The 24,948-nt window shown below is 40.6% G+C and overlaps 1 protein-coding gene across 1 annotated transcript; it reads left to right on the top strand.

Annotated features, from left to right (window-relative positions):
- Nucleotides 1-339: 339 nt before the first annotated feature.
- On the top strand, nt 340-24,946 carry pcsk6 (proprotein convertase subtilisin/kexin type 6; the record flags this gene model as incomplete). Its single annotated transcript, XM_072465572.1, has 22 exons — nt 340-360; nt 756-1,013; nt 2,226-2,330; nt 2,776-2,883; nt 2,964-3,107; nt 3,194-3,270; nt 6,414-6,502; nt 6,585-6,757; nt 7,287-7,499; nt 9,859-9,959; nt 12,701-12,804; nt 12,892-13,009; nt 13,778-13,966; nt 15,190-15,326; nt 15,647-15,802; nt 16,613-16,715; nt 17,360-17,556; nt 18,716-18,803; nt 20,270-20,373; nt 21,514-21,643; nt 24,545-24,657; nt 24,933-24,946. Coding segments are annotated over exons 1-22 (2,742 nt in total), but the record flags the coding sequence as incomplete, so codon positions are not given.
- Nucleotides 24,947-24,948: the final 2 nt, after the last annotated feature.

Raw genomic sequence — 24,948 nt, 5'->3', positions numbered from 1 at the left:
GGACCCACTCTTCAGGCAGATGAGGGACCGTCGGAGGCGAGCTGGACCCACTCTTCAGGCCATCCTCCCTGCTCTGCTCCAGGACAAGCTCACTCACCAGACACTGGGACTATCAGCTCAGGAGCTCCACAGGGCTGTGTACTTTCTCCCCTGCTCTTCTCCCTGTATACAAACTCCTGCACCTCCAGCCACGACTCCGTTAAACTAATAAAGTTTGCGGACGACACCACCCTCATCGGGCTCATCTCGGACGGGGATGAGTCCGTCTACAGGAGGGAGGTGGACCGGCTGGTGTCCTGGTGCAGCGGTAACAACCTGGAGCTCAACGCCTAGCGACAGATGATCGTGGACTTCAGGAGAGTCACAGCCCCCCAGCCCCCCCTCACTATCACAGACTCCCCCATCACCACTGTGGACTCCCTCCGCTTTCTCTGCACCACCATCACCCGGGACCTCAAGTGGGAGCCCATTCCCCATAAGTAATAAATGGAGCAGGAAGTGGAGCTCTGCAGTTTTAAAGCGACCGGAACTAGTCGCTCGGTTTTGCGGAAAGGGCCTATTTATTTACCCAACTTTACAACACTTTGAGGTGGTCCATACCGGTTTAAAATTACATGGCTGAAAGACATTTGCACATTTTGACAACACTGCTTACAGCTCATTTCTATTTTTAGTGCTGAAAACTGCGCACTAAAACTGGCAACCCAAGCTTCAGCGGCAGTGCGCGCAGACTTAAGGCTGTAGTCCGGCTGTAGTGTGAGTGCGCAGAGGATGGATTCACTCTTCTAACCGTGCGCACTGGTTACATTCTCCATCATTCTCTCCAAACATCGATATTCTGCAGCGACATGACCAGTTGGTTGTGTGTCGTTTTGTTGGTGACTTATTCGGGTGATTTTGGCGTCCATGGTCAGAGGGACGTGCTCACAAACCACTGGGCAGTGCGCGTCTCAGGTGGACCTGTCCACGCGGACCGAGTGGCAGCCAAGTACGGCTACAGGAACCTGGGTCAGGTCGGTGTCCGGACGGAATCTTTCCTTACAGTTATTATTGGCTTATCATTGGTTTGAGACTATTAAACTCTGTATGATCGAGCCACTGCAAACCCTTTTAAATGTAAACTCGTGTGATTTGCGTGGAATAGAGGCTAAAACTATGATTTTGTTGATTTCATAACTGGATTTGCCCTCATTGAACCGGTGTGAGTGCAGTGTTTCCCATAGATTCTGCTGAAACTATGGTGGGAAAGGCAAATTCATTTTTATTTTATACAAATATTAGGCTAAATGTCACTTTTTGCCTCATACAATCCTCAGTTCAAAGGATCTCTTAAAAATGTAGTATAATTTTATGCTTTTTAAGACAATATAACTGGCCAAAAGAATTATTTGTCATACTAGTTCATTGTTTAGTTTTTTTAGACTATGGGGGATAAAATTAGACTCTGTGGGACCACCATAGTCTCCTTTCTTTATGAAAACACTGGAGTAGGCTATTGCACTTTTTAATAATTCAGTAGTAGTCCTTAAGTAAAGTAGGCTATTGCCACTGTTTATATACATTCATGACTGAAAATCTCCATTATGCAACATGCAGAAGAAAAGAACAGAACAAAAAGTATGGTAAGAGGTTTTTCACGAGCAATAGTTGGAAGGGCAGGAGGAATATTATTGTCAGCTGTTTCTAAATTCCTGCTTGAATTCTTGATTCAAAGTCAACGCAGAGGAAAGTGTTTACTCGGTTGCATCATTTATCAGATATGGATGAACTGAAAAGGCTTTGGAAGTTGAACCAAGGGTCAAACGAAAGTGAGTTTGTTATGATCAATACCAGGCACATGTGCATTACATAGTAGCAATAAAGTACATTCAAAGGTTTGATTTTGATTCTCAGGGAAATTGTGGACACTTAATACCAAGTTTTAGAAAACAGAATGTAATTTTCAACACAAAATAATAGTACCATGTGCTTTTCAATACTACTTTGAGTATTGGTTAGTATTTGGGTTTAGATTTTTCGGACAACCTTTATTGTCCTCTCTGTGTGATCGCGGGGGAAACTTGCCCGGAGCAGGAGACGCTTTCCCAGGTCTGGTTTGGTCAGGATCCTGCTGGAGGAAAAGGCTTTATTGTGCATGTTTTAGGTTGTTTCCGGACATGCGTATACTGTACATTTTACATCGAAGCTCATGTATTTACCTAAAACTGTGTTACATTTTTGGTTAGATAGGAAGTCTGGAGGACTACTATCACTTCCACCACAGCAGAGTGGTCCGGAGAGCAGCCTTCTCCTTCAGAGGGACACACAGCTTCATACACATGGATCCTCAGGTAATAACGGGTACAATAACAATATACATTTGATTGTTAATGCAAGGTTTTGCTTAAGGTGGAGTTAACGCCCCAGCATGTTACAGTTTAGCCAAAAGATAGACTAAAATAGAAGCATGTTTTTGTTCATGGTTTTTATTGCACTAAAAACAGGCTTGCATCTCCACAAACCTGCCTCCGGCCTCCTCCTGCTCGTTTCTATGGAAATGTTGTTCCTACCTAATACTCCACAGTATGTTATGAAATATATCTGTCTCCATGGAGAATGCACACAAGTATAAGTGATTTTTAACACAATTTACATGGCATAATTCAGGTGACGTGCCAATTCCAGAAAGTCTCATACTGTTGTTTTGAGTATTTGGGTTGTTTAGTGTAGCTTTTTGTTCACGTTTGCTTATTGTAGTGTATTGTATTTGCTCTGTATTTGTATCTGCTCGTTCAGGTGCAGTGGGCTCAGCAGCAGAAAGTAAAAAACAGAGAAAAAAGGTCTATTCAAAATGACCCAAACTTTAACTTCAACGATCCCAAATGGTCCAGCATGTGGTACATTGTAAGCCCTTATTTAGGATCAAATCCACAGCATTGCTTTAGTAAACTGAATATTTTTACTCACAGATTATTGTCTTTTAGCACTGCAATGATAAGAGCAGCCCGTGTCGCACCGAGATGAACATCCTTGGAGCGTGGCGGAGAGGCTTCACCGGCAAAAATGTCGTGGTCACCATTTTGGACGATGGAATTGAAAGAAACCACCCAGATCTGGCTCCAAACTATGTGCAGTACATTCGTGTGCTAAAAAGTTTGGTTATTCTAAAGAAAAAAACATTGATTTCGCCAATTTTGATGTGTTACGTTTATAGGACCATCTCGCGAGTTATGATGTGAATGGGAACGATTATGACCCGACGCCACGATATGACTTACGCAACGAAAATATGTAAGATTTATTTTGTACTCCTTGCCCGTAGAAAATGACCAACAATTAGATGTGGCAGATGTATATCCCAAAAAAAGGTTAATGTCACAATTGTTTTTGGAATTAGACTTCTGAGTAAATTGTCGGGGCAGAAAAGTCTAGTTTAATTTCCCAAAAAGTGATATTTCTGCATTTTTGTGGTTAATTTTATTGTCCAGTCACATTTTGAGCAATATTAAACCTGAACCAAAACATTTACAGCCACATTTGAGCACATTTCTGATGCACGGTGAAAATATAGTTAGAATATTGTTATCAAGATGATACAAAAATATATTGGTATATTCATTTTTGTTAAATCAAATCAAATCAAGTCAAATCAATTTATTTTTGTAAGGCCCAAAATCACAACAACAGTTGCCTCTGAGGGCCACAGGGAGAAATGAATCAACAATGTCTGTGGTGGCGAGTGAGTCAGACAATGTCTGTGGTGGCGAGGGACGATGTCCCAGGGTCCTCCGTCCTTAGACTCTCCTTCTCGGCCAGGAAAAACTACAAAAAAAACCTCTTTGGGAAAAAACCGTAGAAACCTGGAGGAGTTCCAGTGAAAGAGAGATCCGACTCTCACAGACGGACAGACGGACACGAGGGAGACTGGAGCTGGACCCACTCTTCAGGCAGATGAGGGACCGTCTGAGGCGAACTGGACCCACTCTTCAGATGAGGGACCGACTGAGGCGAACTGGACCCACTCTTCAGGCAGATGAGGGACCGTCGGAGGCGAGCTGGGCCCACTCTTCAGGCAGATGAGGGACCGTCGGAGGCGAGCTGGGCCCACTCTTCAGGCAGATGAGGGACCGTCGGAGTCGAGCTGGACCCACTCTTCAGGCAGATGAGGGACCGTCGGGGGCGAGCTGGACCCACTCCTCAGGCAGATGAGGGACCGTCGGAGTCGAGCTGGGCCCATTCTTCAGGCAGATGAGGGACCGTCGGAGTCGAGCTGGACCCACTCTTCAGGCAGATGAGGGACCGACTGAGGTGAGCTGGACCCACTCTTCAGGCAGATGAGGGACCGTCGGAGTCGAGCTGGACCCACTCTACAGGCAGATGAGGGACCGTCGGGGGCGAGCTGGACCCACTCCTCAGGCAGATGAGGGGCCGTCCACACAGGGCAGGGACCACTTCACCAGGGGAGGGGCATCTGGGTCCACAGGTCCTCAGGAGTGAGAGAAAGAAAAGAAGGCGGTGAACAGTTTGCAAGTGGAATCAAAAAATAAATATTGTTTGATAGCATAAGTAGTCAGAAGAAGAAGAGGATAGTGCTCAAGCTGCCATACTTCCCCCAGCATAGTTACTCCTAGGGCAGCATAGCTAAAGCTGTGGGTTTATGTTTCTGATCCTAACTAGTCTGACCATAAGCGATTTCGAAGAGGAACGTTTTAAGCCTGGACTTAAATGAAGAGACTGTGTCAGCATATTTAACATGGGTCGGGAGCTGATTCCATAACACAGGAGCTTGGTAGCTAAACGCTCTACCTCCTACTGTACTTTTAGAGACTCTTGGCACCACCAGAAGACCAGCATTCTGAGAGCGAAGAGCTCTGTTTGGATGATATGGTTCTATAGCATCTTTGAGGTAGGATGGGGCCATGTCATTTATGGCTTTGTAGGTCAAGAGTAGAATTTTGAATTTGATTCGGGGAGCCAGTGAAGAGACTTCAGCACCGGCATAATGTGCTCTCTTCTTTTTGTTCCTGTTAGTAATCTTGCTGCTGCATTTTGAACCAGTTGAAAGCTTTTTATGGAGCTTTTAGGACACGCTGCAAGCAGGGAGTTACAGTAGTCTAATCTAGTCGTTACAAATGCATGGATAAGTTTTTCGGCATCACTTTTAGGCAGGATTCTTCTGATTTTGGCTATGTTGCGCAAATGGAAATAGGCTGTTTTACAAGCTTGATTTATATGAGCTTTAAATGAGAGCTCCTGGTCAAATAAGACTCCAAGGTTTCTTACAGTAGAACTGGAGGCTACACTGACATTGTCCAGTGTGACTATCTGCTCAGATAGAGCGTCTCGTAGATGTTTAGGGCCAAGCACAATGACCTCGGTTTTTTCAGGGTTAAGAAGCAGGTAGTTAAGTGTCATCCAGGTTTTTATCTCCTTCACACAAGTACTAAGTCTGTCTACTTGATCGCTCTGATCAGGTTTCATTGATAAATACAGCTGAGTGTCGTCTGCATAGTAGTGGAAGTTAATGTCATGCTTTCTGATAATGTTGCCTAATGGCAGCATATAAAGAGTAAACAGAATTGGACCGAGTACCGAACCCTGTGGCACACCGTAAATTACTTTAGAGCTTGGTGAGGAGCTCTGGTTTACATTAACAAATTGGAACCTATCAGATAGATAGGATTTAAACCAGCTGAGGGCTGTTCCTCCAACACCTACATCACATTCTAACCTCTGCAGTAGAATGTTGTGGTCAATGGTGTCAAACGCTGCGCTGAGGTCCAACAGAACCAGGATTGAGACCAGTCCATCGTCAGCGGCTAATAACAAATCATTTGTGACTTTAACTAGTGCAGTTTCAGTGCTGTGGTGGGCTCTGAACCCTGACTGGAAAACTTCAAATAAGTTATTGTCCTGCAGGTGGCGACAAAGCTGTTTTACTACAACTTTTTCAAGGATTTTAGAGACGAAGGGAAGATTTGAAATAGGTCTGTAGTTTACCAATAGGTCGGGATCTAGATTAGGCTTTTTCAGAAGAGGTTTAATGACTGCATGTTTGAAGGACTGTGGAACATAGCCACTTTGGAGTGAAGTATTTATTATATTAAGAATAGGGTCTATAATTAGGGGAAGAATGTCTTTGAGGAGTCTGCTTGGAATGGGGTCTAGGACACAAGTTGAGCTTTTAGAGGACATAATGGCTGAAGTTATCTCTGCTTGATCAACAGCTGTGAACCTTTCTAAGTTTACAGGTGGATTTATATGAGACGTTAGATTTACAGCTTGGGCTAGTTCAGGGCTAATAGCGGGGGTAATTTCATCTCATTTATCTCTGATTGTTTTTATTTTATTGTTAAAAAATAGGAGGAAATATTAATATTGCCCACCTCTACCAACAATATAAAAGTGAATCCAGTGTTATGCATTTGCTCTAGACACGGGACTCGATGCGCTGGGGAAGTTGCTGCTGCTGCCAATAACTCGCACTGCATTGTGGGAGTGGCTTTTAATGCTCATATTGGAGGTAAAATGTATGCTCATCCAGGCTTCACAGATTATAGTTATTCATTATAGCTTTTTTTAGATAATATGTGTTATATTCACAGGTATCCGCATGTTAGATGGAGATGTGACTGATGTTGTGGAGGCCAAGTCTCTGAGCATTCGGCCCGACTACATCGACATCTACAGCTCCAGCTGGGGCCCCAAAGATGACGGCAGGACAGTGGACGGACCGGGGCCCCTGACCAAGCAGGCCTTTGAGCAGGGCATCAAGAAGGTAACAATGTGTTCAATGGGCTCTGCACACAACAACTTATCTTGTTTTTTTGTATTACTTATTTAATTTTTTTAATCAGTGCAACTCGACACAGTCCACAAAGCGGTTTCTTTACTTTTAATTAAGTTGTTTTCAAATATATCCTTACTTCAAACCCAAAGTACTGTTGCGCTATCTCATCATTTCATAACATGAATTGAAGTACAAAAATATTACTTGGGACACTCGCTGGATCACCACAAAGTTTGACCAGGCGATCTTCAGATATCCAAAGTGTGCAAACTTGCGACATGAAAGGAGGAGATCCGAGGAATCCCAATGTTTCAAGTAGTTTATTACCTATAATTAAAACTTCAACAAGTTTGAACTTCATCAGGGCTCGTAAAATTCAGAGGTACACGGTGATTGTTATTTATATATACATGTTACGTGACAAACTATCCATAAATTAGATACATGTACAAAGTGATGCTTCACAGAATAAGAGCAAAAGCACAATTGTGAATCTGGTTTTGTCCTTCTCCTCCAGGGCAGAAAGGGCCTGGGCTCCATCTTTGTCTGGGCATCGGGGAACGGCGGGCGTCAGCTGGATCACTGCTCCTGTGACGGTTACACGAGCAGCATCTACACCGTCTCCATCTCCAGCACCACGGAGCACGGCAACCGGCCCTGGTACCTGGAGCCCTGCAGCGCCATCCTCGCCACCACCTACAGCCGCGGGGAGTTCAACGACAGGAAGATCGTGAGTAGTTTTATTACAATATGGCACCAAAAGACACTTTGTGTGTTAAAGTGCACGTAGCAAAAGAAAAACACACAACACTTGACAGAGAGAGAACAAAACAGGCAATAGGAGCACAAGACAAGAAAGAAGAACGTTCTCAGCTTAAATTGTCCAGCGTTTATGTTCCGTTTAGTTCAAAATCTGTCCAATAGGTACATTTTCAAATTGATTCTGAAGGTAATTCTTTCCATGTCAGGTATAATTTCTGTCAAGTCCTTTATTGTTGTTTCAGTTTGTGTCTTTTTTTTGTGATTGTCTTCTTCCCTGCAGCCAGAAAATATCCATTTATCGTGTCAGTTTTGAGACATAGTTCTGAAGTTGAGGAGGATACCCACACCGAAAACATTCTGCAGTTCTCTTTATCAATCTCAGTCCAGGCTTAGGGGGGATGCAGGTGTTGATACTGGCAAGCTTTTATCACACACGACTAAACATCTGGACAGATCAGCCTCACGTCACACGCACACGTCGACACACAAACAAGTCTCAATGTAACAGACATAACCTCAATTTCTAAACATGAAAAGAAAGTCTCTACTAGTCTGATATTGACCAATATGAAAAATTAATTTGTTAATATTGTTAAAAGAGAATGTGCTGTATCTATCGCTTGTTGTCTGTAAAAGTCATGGTCAAATTTACATGATCAAAGATCATATATTATCCATCTAATATTATTTTCTTGTAAAAAATGTCACTGTGTCTCTTTCAAAAGTAAATATTTCCGCTTGCCGAGGCCAAAGGGCAATTGACTGTTTGAGTGCTGTGTGTCTGATGTCATGAGGAAAGATGTCAGAAAACATGTGTATTCAAGTTAGTATCAATACTATCCCATATTAGTTTCAAGTTATTCATATTCAATTAAGACAAATTTTGAATTTTGTAATGAGATGAAGGTCAACAGTGCATTGTCAAAACACACAAATGCACTGGAAATTATTATGTATTTGTATTTCTATCAGCAAAATGATTGGACACAAAGCCCAATGTAAACAATGTACATCTTCTACATAAATCGTGTAATCGCTCATTTTCACCAGGAGTGTTCAATCGTGGAAAAAAGTCTTTTCATTTGAATTCAAGTGAGGTCATTCGACCCCTGAGGTAATGAGACTGCAGGAAGACACTGCCTTACAAGAAAAGACCAAGCTGACACCTGAACACATCTGCAAACTAATATTTGTCTGTCTAAACACCATATACTTTCAATTTCAGTGACACTTCTACAGATAGATGCATGGCTATGCCATGGGTAACATGGTAAATTCCAGGCACTCAAAGCAGTCACACACATTCACACATTAGTTGCCAGTTACCTGTGGGTCAGCGGGTCTGACTGCTCCACCAGGATGTTAATGTCCAGCAGTTTGAGAAGTGCTTTTCAAGCACTTCAAACCTTTGGTACTGCTACGTGAATGACACATTTGTGACAATAAAGAAATGAGAGCTGGAAGCGTTCTCAGAACACATCAATGTGGTGGACCCGAATGTCAAGTTTAAAAGAGAAGATGCTAAGGAGAACTGTTTTGCCTTTCTTGATTGTTTCACGATCAGAGGAGAAGATGGGAAGTATATAGTAGTAGTATATAGGAAACAACACACGGATCAGTACCTGCTCTTTGACGCTAACATCCACTACAGCACTGGGACTGATCAAGACATTACAACAGGATTCAGGATTTTGAAGACAGTGACATGAAGAATCTAATCAGAAGAGATGGTTTGAAAGTTAAGGATGCCATTTTTGTTATAAAGAAATAATCTGCTTTAAACAGAAATGATGGTTTAAGGTTCAATTTACTGGTTGTGTTTTGAAACCATGAGGCGGTTTCAGCTCAGGCCAGTCATATGGTAATCAGGTACTCATTAGTGATGAGGGAGCTGCAGTCAGCTAACAATAGGATTACTATGGCCCATTACAGGGCTGACAGGGTAACAAAGTTAAAAAAGATACAGATTTGTTTTTGTTTCAGGTGAAACTTAGGCCGTGTAAACAAATAGATTAACAAGACTATTATCAGGAAGCGCCTCCCGGAGGGCAAGGCTTATGCAGCCCAGAGTATATAACAAAATCAATGTTCTCATACTAGGTCGCATACTAGATTTAGAATGTTTTTTTTAATGAGAGTGTCCAGATGTCTACACTTGAATCTGTTATGATTTTCTAGATTGTATGGTTTCTGGCGTCCTGTGTGTTTAAAGCATTATCAATTTGCTACTTGGAGTGGAATTTATGTGGCAACCTTAGAATGTAAAGCTGAACATGTAATTTCTCTAGTACATTGAGTAATTTAGTTTGTTCTTTGTCCTGCTCCAGGTGACCACAGACCTGCACCAACGTTGCACTGATGGTCACACTGGGACCTCAGTCTCTGCTCCAATTGTGGCCGGGATCATCGCTCTGGCTCTGGAGGCTAAGTCAGTGCATCTTAATATACTTTACTGTTTGGGCTTAATATTAGTTATTTGAGTTTTGTATAATTGGGGGGCATGAATTCACACATCATCATATATAAACTACTGATATATTCATGCATGAATTCATGATCTATTCATAGATTAGTTATGATTTATCCAGAATTACCATGATTTCATGTGGTTTCATTGATGACTTCATCCATAAATTAAACCATTAACTACTGTAATGGATTAACAAATCCTTTTAGTCCTGAAAAGAACAAAAATGAAGGACTATAACCCTATCACAGATAGAATGCGTGAGTTGTAATAAGCAATATATGAATTAGTCTGTATTGTAGGCTTGGAATGCTGGCGGAATGCCCCTTTTGGTTTATCGTGTTCCCCCATCTCTGTCTCCTAACAACTCGTCCTGTGCAACTGGCTAATGTTTAGCCTAATTTGTGGGACATTTTTACCGAACAATGAAACTAGGACTGGACTATTGCTGTGATGTCAAACTAAATAGTTCAACTTATTAATAAATTGTCATGAATCTACTGATATAACCTAATCAAAGTCTCATTGTCATCTCCATACAAAGATTCTGCTTGCAAAGTGAGTAGGCTTTAGTTTAATATTGATTAGGCTCCTCCTATCCACAGGTCCACAGCTCAGGATCGTGGCATCTAAGGTTCAGGCACCACTGGAGCAGCAGCATCTGAAACATTAGTCGAGTGGGGCAAAGAGACAACATGTGCACTGCAATGAACAGATTACAGGTGAACTAAATATTGAATATAGAGCTCAAGCTGCCATACTTCCTCCAGCTTATTTGCTCCTAGGCAATAGCTTGCTGGCCAGTCATGAGAGTCAGAATGTTTCCCGGCTTTTGGCCTTCATGGTTCAGAGAGCGTGGACCTGCTGTTCCCTGTCCACTCCCGTCTGTCAGATTGGCTCTTCTCCATCTCTGATTGGGTGATGGCTTTCTTTCCCTGCGTCATTTGTTATTTTTGTTGCGCTGGCGTATGATAGAAAGTGGACGGGAGTGCAAGTCTATGGTGTTTACCGTTACACGCAGCATGAAGAACATGCCACCTGCCATCAGTTTTATTGACATTGTCTACAAGGAACTTGCTTCAGCGATAAGGTGGAACATAAAACATATTACTGTGTAATAATAATGGTAAAAATGTATAGATTATGCTAATAATGTATATAAATTCCCTTCCCATTCTCGTCCCTTTTTCTAAGCTCAGGTCCTCTACCAGAGGCCTGGGAGCTTGAGGGTATGTGCAGTATCTTTGCTGTTCCTGCACTGCACTTTTCTGGTCTGAAGTCCACTCCTCCAGTTCAGGGTCACTGCCCCGAGTGCTCCGATGACCACGGGCACCACTTTCGCCTTCACCTTCTACGTCTTCTCCAGCTCTTCTCTGAGCACTTGGTATTTCTCCAGTTTGCCATCACTTGGTGTTGTCACGTCAACCACAACGGCTTTCCTCTGCTGTTTATCCACCACCACAATGTCCGGTTGGTTCGCCATTACCATTCTTTCAGTCTGTATCTGGAAGTCCCACAGGATCTTGGCTCTGTCATTCTCCACCACCTTTGGAGGTGTTTCCCATTTTGACCTTAGGGTTTTGTGAGGTCGATGTCTCGCTCTTAGCATACAGCTTGATGTCATCCATGTAGAGCAGGTGACTGATTGTGGCCCCATTCTTGAGTCAGTATCCATAGCCAGCTTGTTTGATTATTTGACTGAGGGGGTTCAGACCTATGTGCTTTGAACGAGAGTTCTTGGTCAAATAAGACCCTCAGGTTTCCTACAGTAGAACTGGAGGCTACACTGACGTTGTCCAGTGACTATCTGCTCAGATAAAACGTCTCGCAGACGTTTAGGGCCAAATACAATGACCTGTTTTTCAGGGTTAAGGAGCAGATCATCAAGTGTCATCTAGGTTTTTTTGGTTTGTTTGTTTTTTAAAAAGGAATTTTGGTCCGCGACAGTGTGAAACGGGAGTTAGGATTCAAACTCGCGACACTGCGGCCGGCTGCACTAGGAGTCTGGCATACGTTTGCTGTGCCTTAACCACTCGACCACAGGACAGCATGTCATCTAGGTTTTTATATCCTTCACAAAAGCACTAAGTCTGTCTACTATTTCAAGGACAGTGCATATTAATCAACATTTCTGTAAATATGCCAGAATTAGACATAAACGTTGACTTAAAAACAACAGTAATATACAAATACATATATAACAATATTTACATCATGTACATTATCCAACCACACTGAGACACACATCCATAGAACCATTTCACACACATCTAAGAAGACAGTCACACACACACACACACACACACACACACAGGGCAGGCCAGCAGGGGGCAGCGAGAGCTCGTGTAATCAGTGTTCACAGGTCTGGTTTGCAGTGAGCCATGTTTTAACTGGATTTTCGAAAAGCAGTTTGACCAAAATGTACTTGTTCTGAAGCGGGAAATGCAGTCCCCTCTCGCTGCTTCAGCTGGTGGTTCGGATGTAGATAAATTGATTGAGCGGTGTAGATAACAGACCATGAATTGCTTTGTCAATTAGGCATAGATTTGCCTTTTTCCCTGCTGTATAATCCGTGTTAGTGTATTATTGGACAATGGTAATCATTCATAGCTTCTTATCTTTCAAGATCGTGATGAAACTGAATGAATTAACATATCTCATTTTGATTTTGGCGTTTTATGTTGAATTTCTTTCTTTTGCAGCCTTCTTCTGACCTGGAGAGACGTGCAGCATCTGTTGGTTCGAACGTCACGGCCTCTTCACCTCAAAGCAGACGACTGGAAAACCAACGGAGCCGGACTCAGAGGCACACGAACTTCTAATACTGGCATAGTACAACTACTGCCCACTCGTGCGGTTTTTGAAGTAACACGGGTCCTGTTTGTCATCACAGTGAGCCACCTGTATGGGTTTGGGCTGGTGGACGCAGAGGCCATGGTCCTGGAGGCCACAAAATGGAGGACGGTCCCGACACAGCACGTCTGCTCCCACAAACCACTCAAACTGAACAGGTTAGGAACAAGAGAAGTGCTTTCAAATCCTGGATACAAAGAACAGACACTTGTTGGGACAGAATGGATCTTTCAGAGTGGCAGCAATAATTTAAAAAAAACATGTCAACAACAAGTGGTCAAGAAATATTTGACAGAAAAAAGATTTTACAGCTGCAATCAGGATTTGAATTATAACATATTTATCCATTTCTGTCACTCTGCTTGAGTGTCCACCAAATAATAGTTAGTAATAGTTTAGAGTTATTGCTATTGTGAAAAGATAATCAATGTGACAATATTTTGAATGATAAAGTTAAGCTAATGTAACATAATCAGCCAGATATAAAAGCAGGTTACTTTTGGCTTATAGTGTAGTTGTTTATTAGATCTAGATTGATATGAATGACCTGCAGTATTTTTGCCTTCACACTTGCTCAAAGTGTAAATGCCTACAAATTGGGACTAAACCAGGACTAGAACAGGACCAAACCAAGTCTGCCTTAAGATTCAAACTGGGACTAAACAAGGACAAGTGTGAACACGCCCTAAAATGATCAGAATTATTATTACTATTGCATTACGACTTGAATAATCATGACTACGATAATCATTAACTAAATATTCTCTTGACACCAAATGTAGTAATCAATAAGAAACAGAATGGTGAACCATTGGCTGTAATTTGTGATTTCTCCATAAAACCATATTTAACAACGCTTTGAAGCCTCCAGTGGTGTATTATATAAAGAAACAGAACTTAACACGCGTTTGTTTTACTCTGTGCAGTTACATCCACGCGGGTCAGACTCTGAACAGCTCCATGGTCTCGTCTGGATGTTCAGGTGAAGCCGGTCGAGAGGTGAGCGTTCTGGAGCATGTGGTGGTCAGCGTTCTGCTCACACACCCACGACGCGGCGACCTCGACATCAGCCTCGAGTCTCCGTCTGGGACCAGGTCTCAGCTGCTGGCCAAGAGGTGAAGGCCACACTTTATACAACTCTAATGTGATGAATAACAAGGCAGCGTCGTTATAGGTTAAACTGAACGGACAATTTAGCCAGATGTCGGTGTAATCCCTCATTCGTCCAGGCGTGTTCCATTGTAGAAAAAGCTTCAGTTGTAGTCATCCGGACTCAGTTAGAAAAAATTAAACGTTTCGACTCTCATCCAAGAGTCATTGTCAATAAGAGAATTTAGCTCGAGAACTTTAAATACGTGTCTGTTTATATACTATAAATATCTGAGTTCTCGACCTAAATTCTCTTATTGACAATGACTCTTGGATGAGAGTCGAAACGTTTAATTTTTTCTAACCGAGTCCAGATGACTACAACTGAAGCTTTTTCTACAATTTAGCTAGATGTTATGGAGATGAAGTGTCCAGATCAGGGGTCACCAACCTTTTTAGGGTCGAGGGCTAGTGGCTGCATGATCCCGAGAGCAAAACTAAAGTTACAACTGTGAAAGTTGTAAAAGAGGAAATAAAGTTAATTTTCCTGTCAGATTGTTAAGACTTGAGACTGGCTATGTTCACATGTAGCCCCAAAATATGATTATTGTTTGATTTCTGGATTTATTATTGTGTGTGAGTAATCTGATTTCTTTCTGAAGATTCAGACCTATGCAGGCTCTGAGAAGGAAATTATTCACACACAAAAAGAAGCAAACTTATGTGGCAAAGACAAATTGAAAATATTAAGGATTGAAAGAGTTAAATTGTATTAAATTAGCTGCACAATGGTTGATCTAATAATCTGCTAATTAACTGACAAGTCACTGGGTGTTTTTGATGATCGCACACAAAAAAAATCAGATCTAATTATTGGTTTATCTGATCATTCTAGTTATTTTGATTTACTAGCCATGGAAATGTGCCCAATGTTCACATACATCTATTTTTACCAGTATATCCCTCACTGAAATAATATTTTAGTAACAGTTTATTTAACAGATTAGGGGCGCACAATATTGACAACAATTAACAATGTGCTAAAACGTGTCTTTGTTGAAGTTCAAGTATTGCACAAAAATGAGAATAGTCCATAAAATCAACCACAAAAGAGCAGAAATATCACTTCATTCCCTTGTCTGGAGGTTACACTGGACCTTTCTGTCACCATGTTTTTAATAGTTTTAATTATAGATACTTGATAGTCCATCACCCAAACAACCGCTGCGATGTTATATCCTCTTTGTAGGTTGTACGACAGCTCAAATCAAGGTTTCAGAAACTGGGAGTTCATGTCGGTTCATTTCTGGGGAGAAAAGGCCGAGGGCTCGTGGACTTTGGAGGTCAGGGACTCGCCGTCAAAACTACGAAATACAGAAGTTCTGGGTAAGACCACACTAGTTTAAATTAAACATACACTTTTATTTGTTTACTTAATAGCCAATAGTTTAATCATTACAATATATTTGTATGAATTGCTTCTTCTCTACTACAGTGTCAACAACAGCAGTGCCTTGAATATTACTTACTGTATTAATGTTGTTGGAGACTTGATTGTGCCAAAGATTTAGACATTAGTTGGATTCAAACAGAATCCATTTTTTGCATCTCTTCAATTTCTGACTTCTTTTGAGGCGCATAGACACGTTATATGCTAAAAGTAAAATTACTATTACTCTGATAGAACGCTCACTTTATGGATGCAGGAAACCTCAAAGAGTGGTCACTGACTCTTTATGGCTCCTCCGAGGACCCGTACCTTCATCACTCCAGCTCCAAAAACCAGGACGTCCCCAGTCCAGAGGTGGTCCTGGAAGAACTGGATCTACAGGAGGACGGAGAGGAAGAGGACGAGTACAACGGTGAGGAAGTGTGACCAATGCTGGGATACAAAAAAACACTAAGCATAATTGACTAGACTTTTCTTCTTTTTTTTTTTAACAAACTAAATTGTTACTTACTCTGTTCTGACATAAAGCTTCTATGATTATTTTAACTATCTTTACAAACATCTTAATTCTACTAAATTATTGCAGGTTTGGAACGATAACTGCTATTTGGGCTTGTCACTCAATAAATGACGGATGAAACATTATCTGTTACGCAATAAATATTGTCTGTATCTTTTCTTTGTAGAAGATTGTATAATTAGCATCTATGGCTCAGTTATACATACTAAGTTACTTTTTAAGTGTTTTATTCTTCTATTTTTTTACTGCAGCTTATGTTTTTTATTGTATTGTTCATTAAAAAAGGTTGAAGGTTATTGTGTCAGAGGCATTAAGTGATTACACTTACCGGTAATCATGTTTATCATGTTATTATATCATAATCTATTGCGCTTCCAAAGTTCTTATCGTCTTACCTTCTAAACAGTAGAGCATAATTATTTTTGCCTGACCAGCCAGTCCCTCCTACATCCTGTTCAAATGCAGAAGGGTCTGGAATCGGACCATTGGGGGGCGTCCAAGCATGAACCGCTAATTTGTGTCTCTCAAATGCGGAAGACATCCTTCAAATATTTTCGGAACATTCAGAACAAAATATATAACTTAATTTACCTCAGATTTACAGTTTAGTGCGTCGCTTGTTCATTAATTCAATTCATTAACTTGAGTCTTTAAGTGCATTCATGCTTTGACATTTAAAATGTTATAATGCTGTTGCCACAGGGCCTTGTCACAGTGAGTGTGGCGACCAAGGCTGTGATGGACCTGACGCTGAACACTGCCTCAACTGTATCCACTTCAGTCTGGGACGACCCAAGACCGGGAGGTACAGGAGCTGTTCATCATGTGAAGAGTCAATTAGCAGTGAATAATCAGACTCATTTCAAGCTTTTTCCTCTCATGACAGCAAACTACATCCATAAATCTCCTCTTAGTCTTCTATTTCCCGCAGCTTCAACAGAATAAACATCACAATTTAATTATGAACCATAATTAATAACACCATAAGTTAACAATTGTAAAATACTCTCTTTCAAATTATGTAATAGATAACTTTTCATCTCTAGCATGTGCCAAGCTTAATCAAATCATCTTTTGAAATCCTCTTGTGCAAATCTATTGTTCAACAATGAACAATAAACACCTATGTAGTAACATATAGTCAAAAAGCTCAAATGATTATAAATAAATTGACAAATCAGCAGATTTTAGGCCGTCTCCAGTAGGTGAGGTCAAGTCTAGAAGTCGGGCAGAATTTTTCCTTTGCACTTGTGTGAACGCCCAGGTGCATTTTCCCATTCAAAAAAAAATAAAATTCCGAGGACCACACGCAGCATAAGTATGAATTTAACAGCAATACTTGTACTTGTAATTGAGTATACAGTTATTCAAGCCGTGTTAACTTTGTGTACTTTTTCCTCCACTGTTAGTGTTTCTTATCGTGTCTTATGTTCTACTCTTTCGCTTTAGGACCTGTGTAAGCCACTGTCCTCTGGGATATTTCGGGGATGTTGGGGCCCATCGTTGTCGCCGTTGTCATAGTGACTGTGAGCGTTGCTTCGGTCAGTCGGAGTCGGAGTGTTTGTCCTGTAGGAGAGGCTTTTACCTGAACTCTCTGAGCTCCAGCTGCGTCCAGAGCTGTCCAGAGGGGCACTACGGCCACCAGAGTGAGTTCAGAGGCATCTGTTGTTAAGTAAAGTTAGATTCTTGGGCAACAATTGCAGATTTTGTATTTTGTATTCAATAGTTTCACCTGTCTCCTAGCCACGCACATTCAATAAGACCTGCTATAACAGATGAAGACCAAAAAAAATATTTATGGATGAAGGGGAAAATGTGTCTACCTGTGCATCATGAAGACCACATCAAAACTGGGACTAAACTGGGACTAAACCTGGAACTAGACCAGGATTAGAACATAACCAAGTCTGTTTCAGAGTGAAATTGGGCTCAAAACAGGAGGAAATTATTGCATGTGTGAACCTTTAAAAAAGACTCTTGGATGTATTTTGTGTCCACATCCAATGCATTTAATACGACCTGCTATAATAGGGAGCGCTCTGGAGGAGGCAGATTTATGACTGTAGTGAAAGATGTCGCTACTTGATTCTTAAAAATTATTATTTAAGACATTGTCAAAATCTTGGGAAATTTCTATAGATTGTTTTAATAATAGTTTTATTTAAAATAAAAAATTGTGTCCACAAGACATTGTAAAAGACTTGAAATAATTTAGTTTGAGACAGGAGGCGCCCTAGAGAAGGACCAAAGAACAGATTTATGGAGGTATTTATGGTTAGCATTAGAATGTATGGGATTGTATGGGAACACTGAAAAAGCATAATTAAATAAAAATATGAACCATTGTTAGACCCTTGGGAAATGTCTTCTTTTTCCATTTAGTTTTCTTATTTGTGTCCACAGGTAGGGCTGCAACAATGTAACAAATTGTTATCTAAAACAGAAATGTAAAAAAAAGAATAATCAGTTTTGGATTTTCATAAATAATACACTTAATTTGTAAATATTCTCCATCTAGAAGTCTTCAGGCACAATATTTCAACCTTTATTTTGTTGATAATGTGTTTAAAAAGAGATCATTGTTTGACCTTTAGCATCCAGTCTCATATAATCTAAATAGCTAAAGTTTATTATGGTTGTTGTGTCCTGTTAAGGTCAAATGTATTTACTGTATGTCCTAAGGTTTGAACTGACAACACTTTGGTTAGTGGGCGATGACTCGACCCAATAAGCCTCTGTTGCCTCTTGAATTCACACATAAAAGGAAGAGACGGACATCATTTTGAGATGGTCTTCCTTTTCCAGAGCAGCAGAAGTGTGTGAAGTGCCACGACGGCTGCAGACGTTGTTCAGAGGACTGGGACAGATGCACGGCCTGTGAACAAGGACACAGGTGACACTTTCATCACTTTAGCAGGATTATGTGAGAGCATTGTCCACTACGTGTGCGTTTAAACCTGCACATTCAACACTTCAAAACTGAGACTAAACCTGGGCTGGATCAGGATAAAACAAGGTCTCGAACAGGACAAAACCGAGTCCAAAACTGGACAATAATTGGCTCAATATAGGACCAAGTAAAAACATAGAGTGAACACCCAAAAAATAAAGTTAAGATGAAACATTGCAGGCAAAACTCTTTTTTTTTTCTTCCTTTTTTGGTCAGTTTCCTCTTTCTACATGTAGTATTTCATGTGAAAACAACAAAATTGTCCAATCTGCTCCTAATTATGTTTTTATTATTTGAATATTGATTTTAATTATTATTTTATTAAATCCACTCACATCCATAGATGTCTCTTGGGACATTGTAACCTCATAGTTTTCATAACTTGAGACTTACTAGACAAATGGACCACAAAGTCTTGACTTGACTTATGACTTGCCCACTTTGACTCGAGCCTCATGACTTGGAATGACTTGGGTTTTACGGGCTAATTTTTTTTCTAAATATCTACTGTATATTGCGGTAAACGCTGTGCATTTGTGTTTACATGAGTCATATGCTCCTCATACTTGTTGTTTCACAAAGGCAGCTCTTCAAATCACTTCAGGGGAGAACAGGGTGTTCACACAAAACAACATTTATAGACAACATTCTCTGTGTGAGCACAGAAAGAACTGATATGAAATGGGGAAGACCCCAATTAATCCATTAACTTTACAGAAAATAGCCTATATTTGTCCAAGATCTCCTTAAAAATATCCAATTGCACACTTTTAATTGCTGTAATGAAAATTGTTTGTGAGGTGTTTGGGCATCGCGTTGGGCATCCGTGGATGGTCAAGACATTTTATATTTCTGGAGCCACAATCCACTCAGTTTACAAACCCAGCGCAGGTTAAGCAGTGGCGGATCAGAGCGTACAGGGGCTGAGGCGTTATAGGGGAACCACTGTCAGACCTTCACTCAAATGAAATACATTTGTATACAGTTATCCCCCAGGCTGTGTAGTCAGGCGGCTAGTGTTTAAAAGGTTTATATTATAGATTATTATTATATTATTATTGGCTGTACACATTGCACACATTCAGATACATGTAGAAATCAATTTTAATCAATTTAAACTTAAAATCCAAAGCCATAAAAAAAATCAACACAGTCAGAATTTACAAAATAGACACATTTAAAATGTATTGGTTTTAGGATCAAGACTAAAACTTGCTGCTACTGCAGTGTAAATGGATCATTTGATTTGTTTTTATATGCTCTGTGATCCTGAACATAAATAGTAGAAGAAGGTTAGGTCATACTTGCATGTATAACAACATGAGGGAATGTTGTGCTCCTTGCCTCACAATGTTAAGTTCAGTTTGTTCAAATGAAATTGTACTCTGTGGTTATATTTGTGTTGACAGTCTGGCTGGGATTACCTGTGTCCCTGAATGCACCAATGGGACATTCTTTCACCTGGAGAAAATGAGCTGCAGTCGCTGTCACTCGTCGTGTCACACGTGTACAGGTCAGACCACGTTTTGTCACTGTTATTTTACAGTTTTTTACGATTGAATAAACACAATTTTGATTGTTTTGTTTTATTTAGCCCTCTTGTAAAAACTCTACACTAATTTATCAAAAACATATTTTTTACCATATGAAACACACACGTTGCATATGACTTAACTATGTTTGCACCAGTTACACACTGCTGTGGAAAACCTTAAACACTTTCGGCTAATTCTGCTTCTAAGTGCATAGAGTCGTGTGGGTGAAGTACACCGAGAATTTGCAAAACATGGCTCGGATTTGCACAACTGGAAACACAATGTCTGCTCACACTTTTTGCAAAACAACACACACAGTGAACACTACACACACTTGTGTGCGTCACTGTAGACACCACACAGGACACAAGACTAATGCTGTTTTCAATATACTCAAGCCAACATGGCAGGGAAAAAAATTCCCCCCAGTTTTCATGAACATTACATTTTATCCAGTACAAGAAAGAACCCCCCCAAACTCCTCCCCCTCCTCCTCCTGCTTGAAGTCTTCCTCTTCCTCTACCTCGACCGCACCTGATGACAGCTGGCACATGTGTGTGGTCATTTGGCACATGTGTGTGGTCATTTGGCACATGGGTGTGGTCATTTGGCACATGGGTGTGGTCATTTGGCACATGGGTGTGGTCATTTGGCACATGTGTGTGGTCATTTGGCACATGTGTGTGGTCATTTGGCACATGTGTGTGGTCATTTGGCACATGGGTGTGGTCATTTGACAGTCAGTGCTTTAGAATTGCAAAGAAGTGACATTTTGATAAACTTCTGTGTCTAAATACATACAAGTGTGTGTGTTCAGTGTTGCAAATCACTGTGTGTATTGTTTTGCCCAAAGTGTGAACTGACTTATTGTGTTTACAGTGGTGCAGATCTGAGGCAGAGTTTTGCTCCTTGAGTGTAAGGTTTTGATAATTGGACAAAACTTTAGATTTGAGTGTTTATTCAATCGTAAAAAACTGTACTAAAAGGCTCATGATATGAACTGCTTTCTGTTGTGCAGGTTTGATGCAGTTACATATTTAAAACGCAGTGGGGCTATTGTGTGTTTTTAAAGTCCACCAGACACAATCTTAATATAGTATTTAATCCTTATTGTGTAGGCCCTGGTAAAGCGGAGTGCATCCGCTGTGTTGAGGGCTTCTTGCAGCAGGAGTGGAGGTGTGTTCAGGCGTGTGCTCCAGGATATTACTCTGAAGACACTTTTGCCGACAGGAACAGGATGTGCCACAGGTATGTGGGTGCATTCAGACCCAGATCTGTCAGACCAGAGGAAGATGTCAGTTTGAACGCTGACACGTGTCACAGTACAGCTAATGTCAACTCTTTTTAAAAAGAGACAAAAAAGAAAAACTCAGACACAAATTGCCTATTGATCAAGAAGATCAAGATAATTTATTTGAAAATAATCTAAGCCTTAACAAACCATTCCATCACATGTGTTTGATCAGGTGTTACATGTGTTACATGTGTTTGATCAGGTGATACATGTGTTACATGTGTTTGATCAGGCGTTACATGTGTTTGATCAGGTGATGTTTGATCAGGTGTTACATGTGTTTGATCAGGTGTTACATGTGTTTGATCAGGTGTTACATGTGTTTGATCAGGTGTTACATGTGTTTGATCAGGTGTTGCATGTGTTTGATCAGGTGTTACATGTGTTTGATCAGGTGATACATGTGTTACATGTGTTTGATCAGGCGTTACATGTGTTTGATCAGGTGATACATGTGTTTGATCAGGTGATACATGTGTTTGATCAGGTGTTACATGTGTTTGATCAGGTGTTACATGTGTTTGATCAGGTGTTACATGTGTTTGATCAGGTGTTACATGTGTTTGATCAGGTGATACATGTGTTATATGTGGTTGATCAGGTGTTACATGTGTTTGATCAGGTGTTACATGTGTTTGTTCAGGTGTTACATGTGTTTGTTCAGGTGTTAAATGTGTTTGATCAGGTGTTACATGTGTTTGATCAGGTGTTACATGTGTTTGATCAGGTGTTACATGTGTTTGATCAGGTGTTACATGTGTTTGTTCAGGTGTTACATGTGTTTGATCAGGTGATACATGTGTTATATGTGGTTGATCAGGTGTTACATGTGTTTGATCAGGTGTTACATGTGTTTGTTCAGGTGTTACATGTGTTTGATCAGGTGATACATGTGTTATATGTGGTTGATCAGGTGTTACATGTGTTTGATCAGGTGTTACATGTGTTTGTTCAGGTGTTACATGTGTTTGTTCAGGTGTTAAATGTGTTTGATCAGGTGTTACATGTGTTTGATCAGGTGTTACATGTGTTTGATCAGGTGTTACATGTGTTTGATCAGGTGTTACATGTGTTTGTTCAGGTGTTACATGTGTTTGATCAGGTGATACATGTGTTATATGTGGTTGATCAGGTGTTACATGTGTTTGATCAGGTGTTACATGTGTTTGTTCAGGTGTTACATGTGTTTGTTCAGGTGTTAAATGTGTTTGATCAGGTGTTACATGTGTTTGATCAGGTGTTACATGTGGTTGATCAGGTGTTACATGTGTTTGATCAGGTGTTACATGTGTTTGATCAGGTGTTACATGTGTTTGATCAGGTGTTACATGTGTTTGTTCAGGTGTTACATGTGTTTGTTCAGGTGTTACATGTGTTTGATCAGGTGTTACATGTGTTTGATCAGGTGTTACATGTGTTTGATCAGGTGTTACATGTGTTTGATCAGGTGTTACATGTGTTTGTTCAGGTGTTACATGTGTTTGATCAGGTGATACATGTGTTATATGTGGTTGATCAGGTGTTACATGTGTTTGATCAGGTGTTACATGTGTTTGATCAGGTGTTACATGTGTTTGTTCAGGTGTTACATGTGTTTGATCAGGTGATACATGTGTTATATGTGGTTGATCAGGTGTTACATGTGTTTGATCAGGTGTTACATGTGTTTGTTCAGGTGTTACATGTGTTTGTTCAGGTGTTAAATGTGTTTGATCAGGTGTTACATGTGTTTGATCAGGTGTTACATGTGTTTGATCAGGTGTTACATGTGTTTGATCAGGTGTTACATGTGTTTGTTCAGGTGTTACATGTGTTTGATCAGGTGATACATGTGTTATATGTGGTTGATCAGGTGTTACATGTGTTTGATCAGGTGTTACATGTGTTTGTTCAGGTGTTACATGTGTTTGTTCAGGTGTTAAATGTGTTTGATCAGGTGTTACATGTGTTTGATCAGGTGTTACATGTGGTTGATCAGGTGTTACATGTGTTTGATCAGGTGTTACATGTGTTTGATCAGGTGTTACATGTGTTTGTTCAGGTGTTACATGTGTTTGTTCAGGTGTTACATGTGTTTGATCAGGTGTTACATGTGTTTGTTCAGGTGTTACATGTGTTTGTTCAGGTGTTACATGTGTTTGATCAGGTGTTACATGTGTTTGTTCAGGTGTTACATGTGTTTGATCAGGTGATACATGTGTTACATGTGTTTGATCAGGTGTTACATGTGTTTGCTCTGACGTTACATGTGGTTGATCTGACGTTAAATGGGGTTGATCAGGTGTTACATGTGTTTGATCAGGCGTTACATGTGGTTGATCAGGTGTTACATGTGCTTGCTCGGGCGTTACATGTGTTTGATCAGGTGTTACATGTGTTTGATCAGGTGTTACATGTGTTTGCTCAGGCGTTACATGTGTTTGATCAGGTGTTACATGTGTTTGTTCAGGTGTTACATGTGTTTGATCAGGTGTTACATGTGGTTGATCAGGTGTTACATGTGTTTGCTCAGGCGTTACATGTGTTTGCTCGGGTGTTACATGTGTTTGATCAGGTGTTACATGTGTTTGATCAGGTGTAACATGTGTTTGTTCAGGCGTTACATGTGTTTGATCAGGTGTTACATGTGTTTAATCAGGTGTTACATGTGTTTGATCAGGTGTTACATGTGTTTGTTCAGGTGTTACATATGTTTGCTCAGGTGATACATGTGTTTGATCAGGTGTTACATGTGTTTGTTCAGGTGTTACATGTGTTTGCTCAGGTGTTACATGTGTTTGCTTGGGTGTTACATGTGCTTGCTCTGACGTTACATGTGGTTGATCAGGCGTTTCATGTCACTTTTGTTGTAACAGGTGTGAAGAGAACTGCCTGAGCTGCAGTGGACAAGGAACAACCTGTGTCAGATGTAAAGACGGCTTCAGTCTGGTCAGCCGCACGTGTGTCATCAACTCCTCCTGTAACAACGGTAAAGCCCTGGTTCTGCTCTGAAAGTCAGTCTAGTTTATATTCATGTTTTAAACTGTTACATGAAGTACTTCTGAACCTTTGGTGAGTGCACTTGAATCAGTATGAGATGTTTTTTAAAGGTTCTCTAACAATGATTATTATACATGATGCATTATTCATGTTTCTGGAACACCTTAGCCTAAGTATTTCATGTATATGTATGTATGAGAAAGTAAAAGAAAGTAATTCAGCTCTGATATATGTGCAATCTAACATTATGTCTTGTGTTTTTAGCGGACAAGGTTTTCTG

The sequence above is a fragment of the Eucyclogobius newberryi genome, unplaced genomic scaffold (assembly GCF_026437365.1).
Source record: "Eucyclogobius newberryi isolate DKJ021-1_F unplaced genomic scaffold, fEucNew1.0.hap1 SCAF_5, whole genome shotgun sequence".
Classification (NCBI taxonomy): Eukaryota; Metazoa; Chordata; class Actinopteri; order Gobiiformes; family Gobiidae; genus Eucyclogobius; species Eucyclogobius newberryi.
The sequence above is the reverse complement of the archived record's forward strand: the minus strand, read 5'-3'. Positions and strand labels throughout refer to the sequence as shown.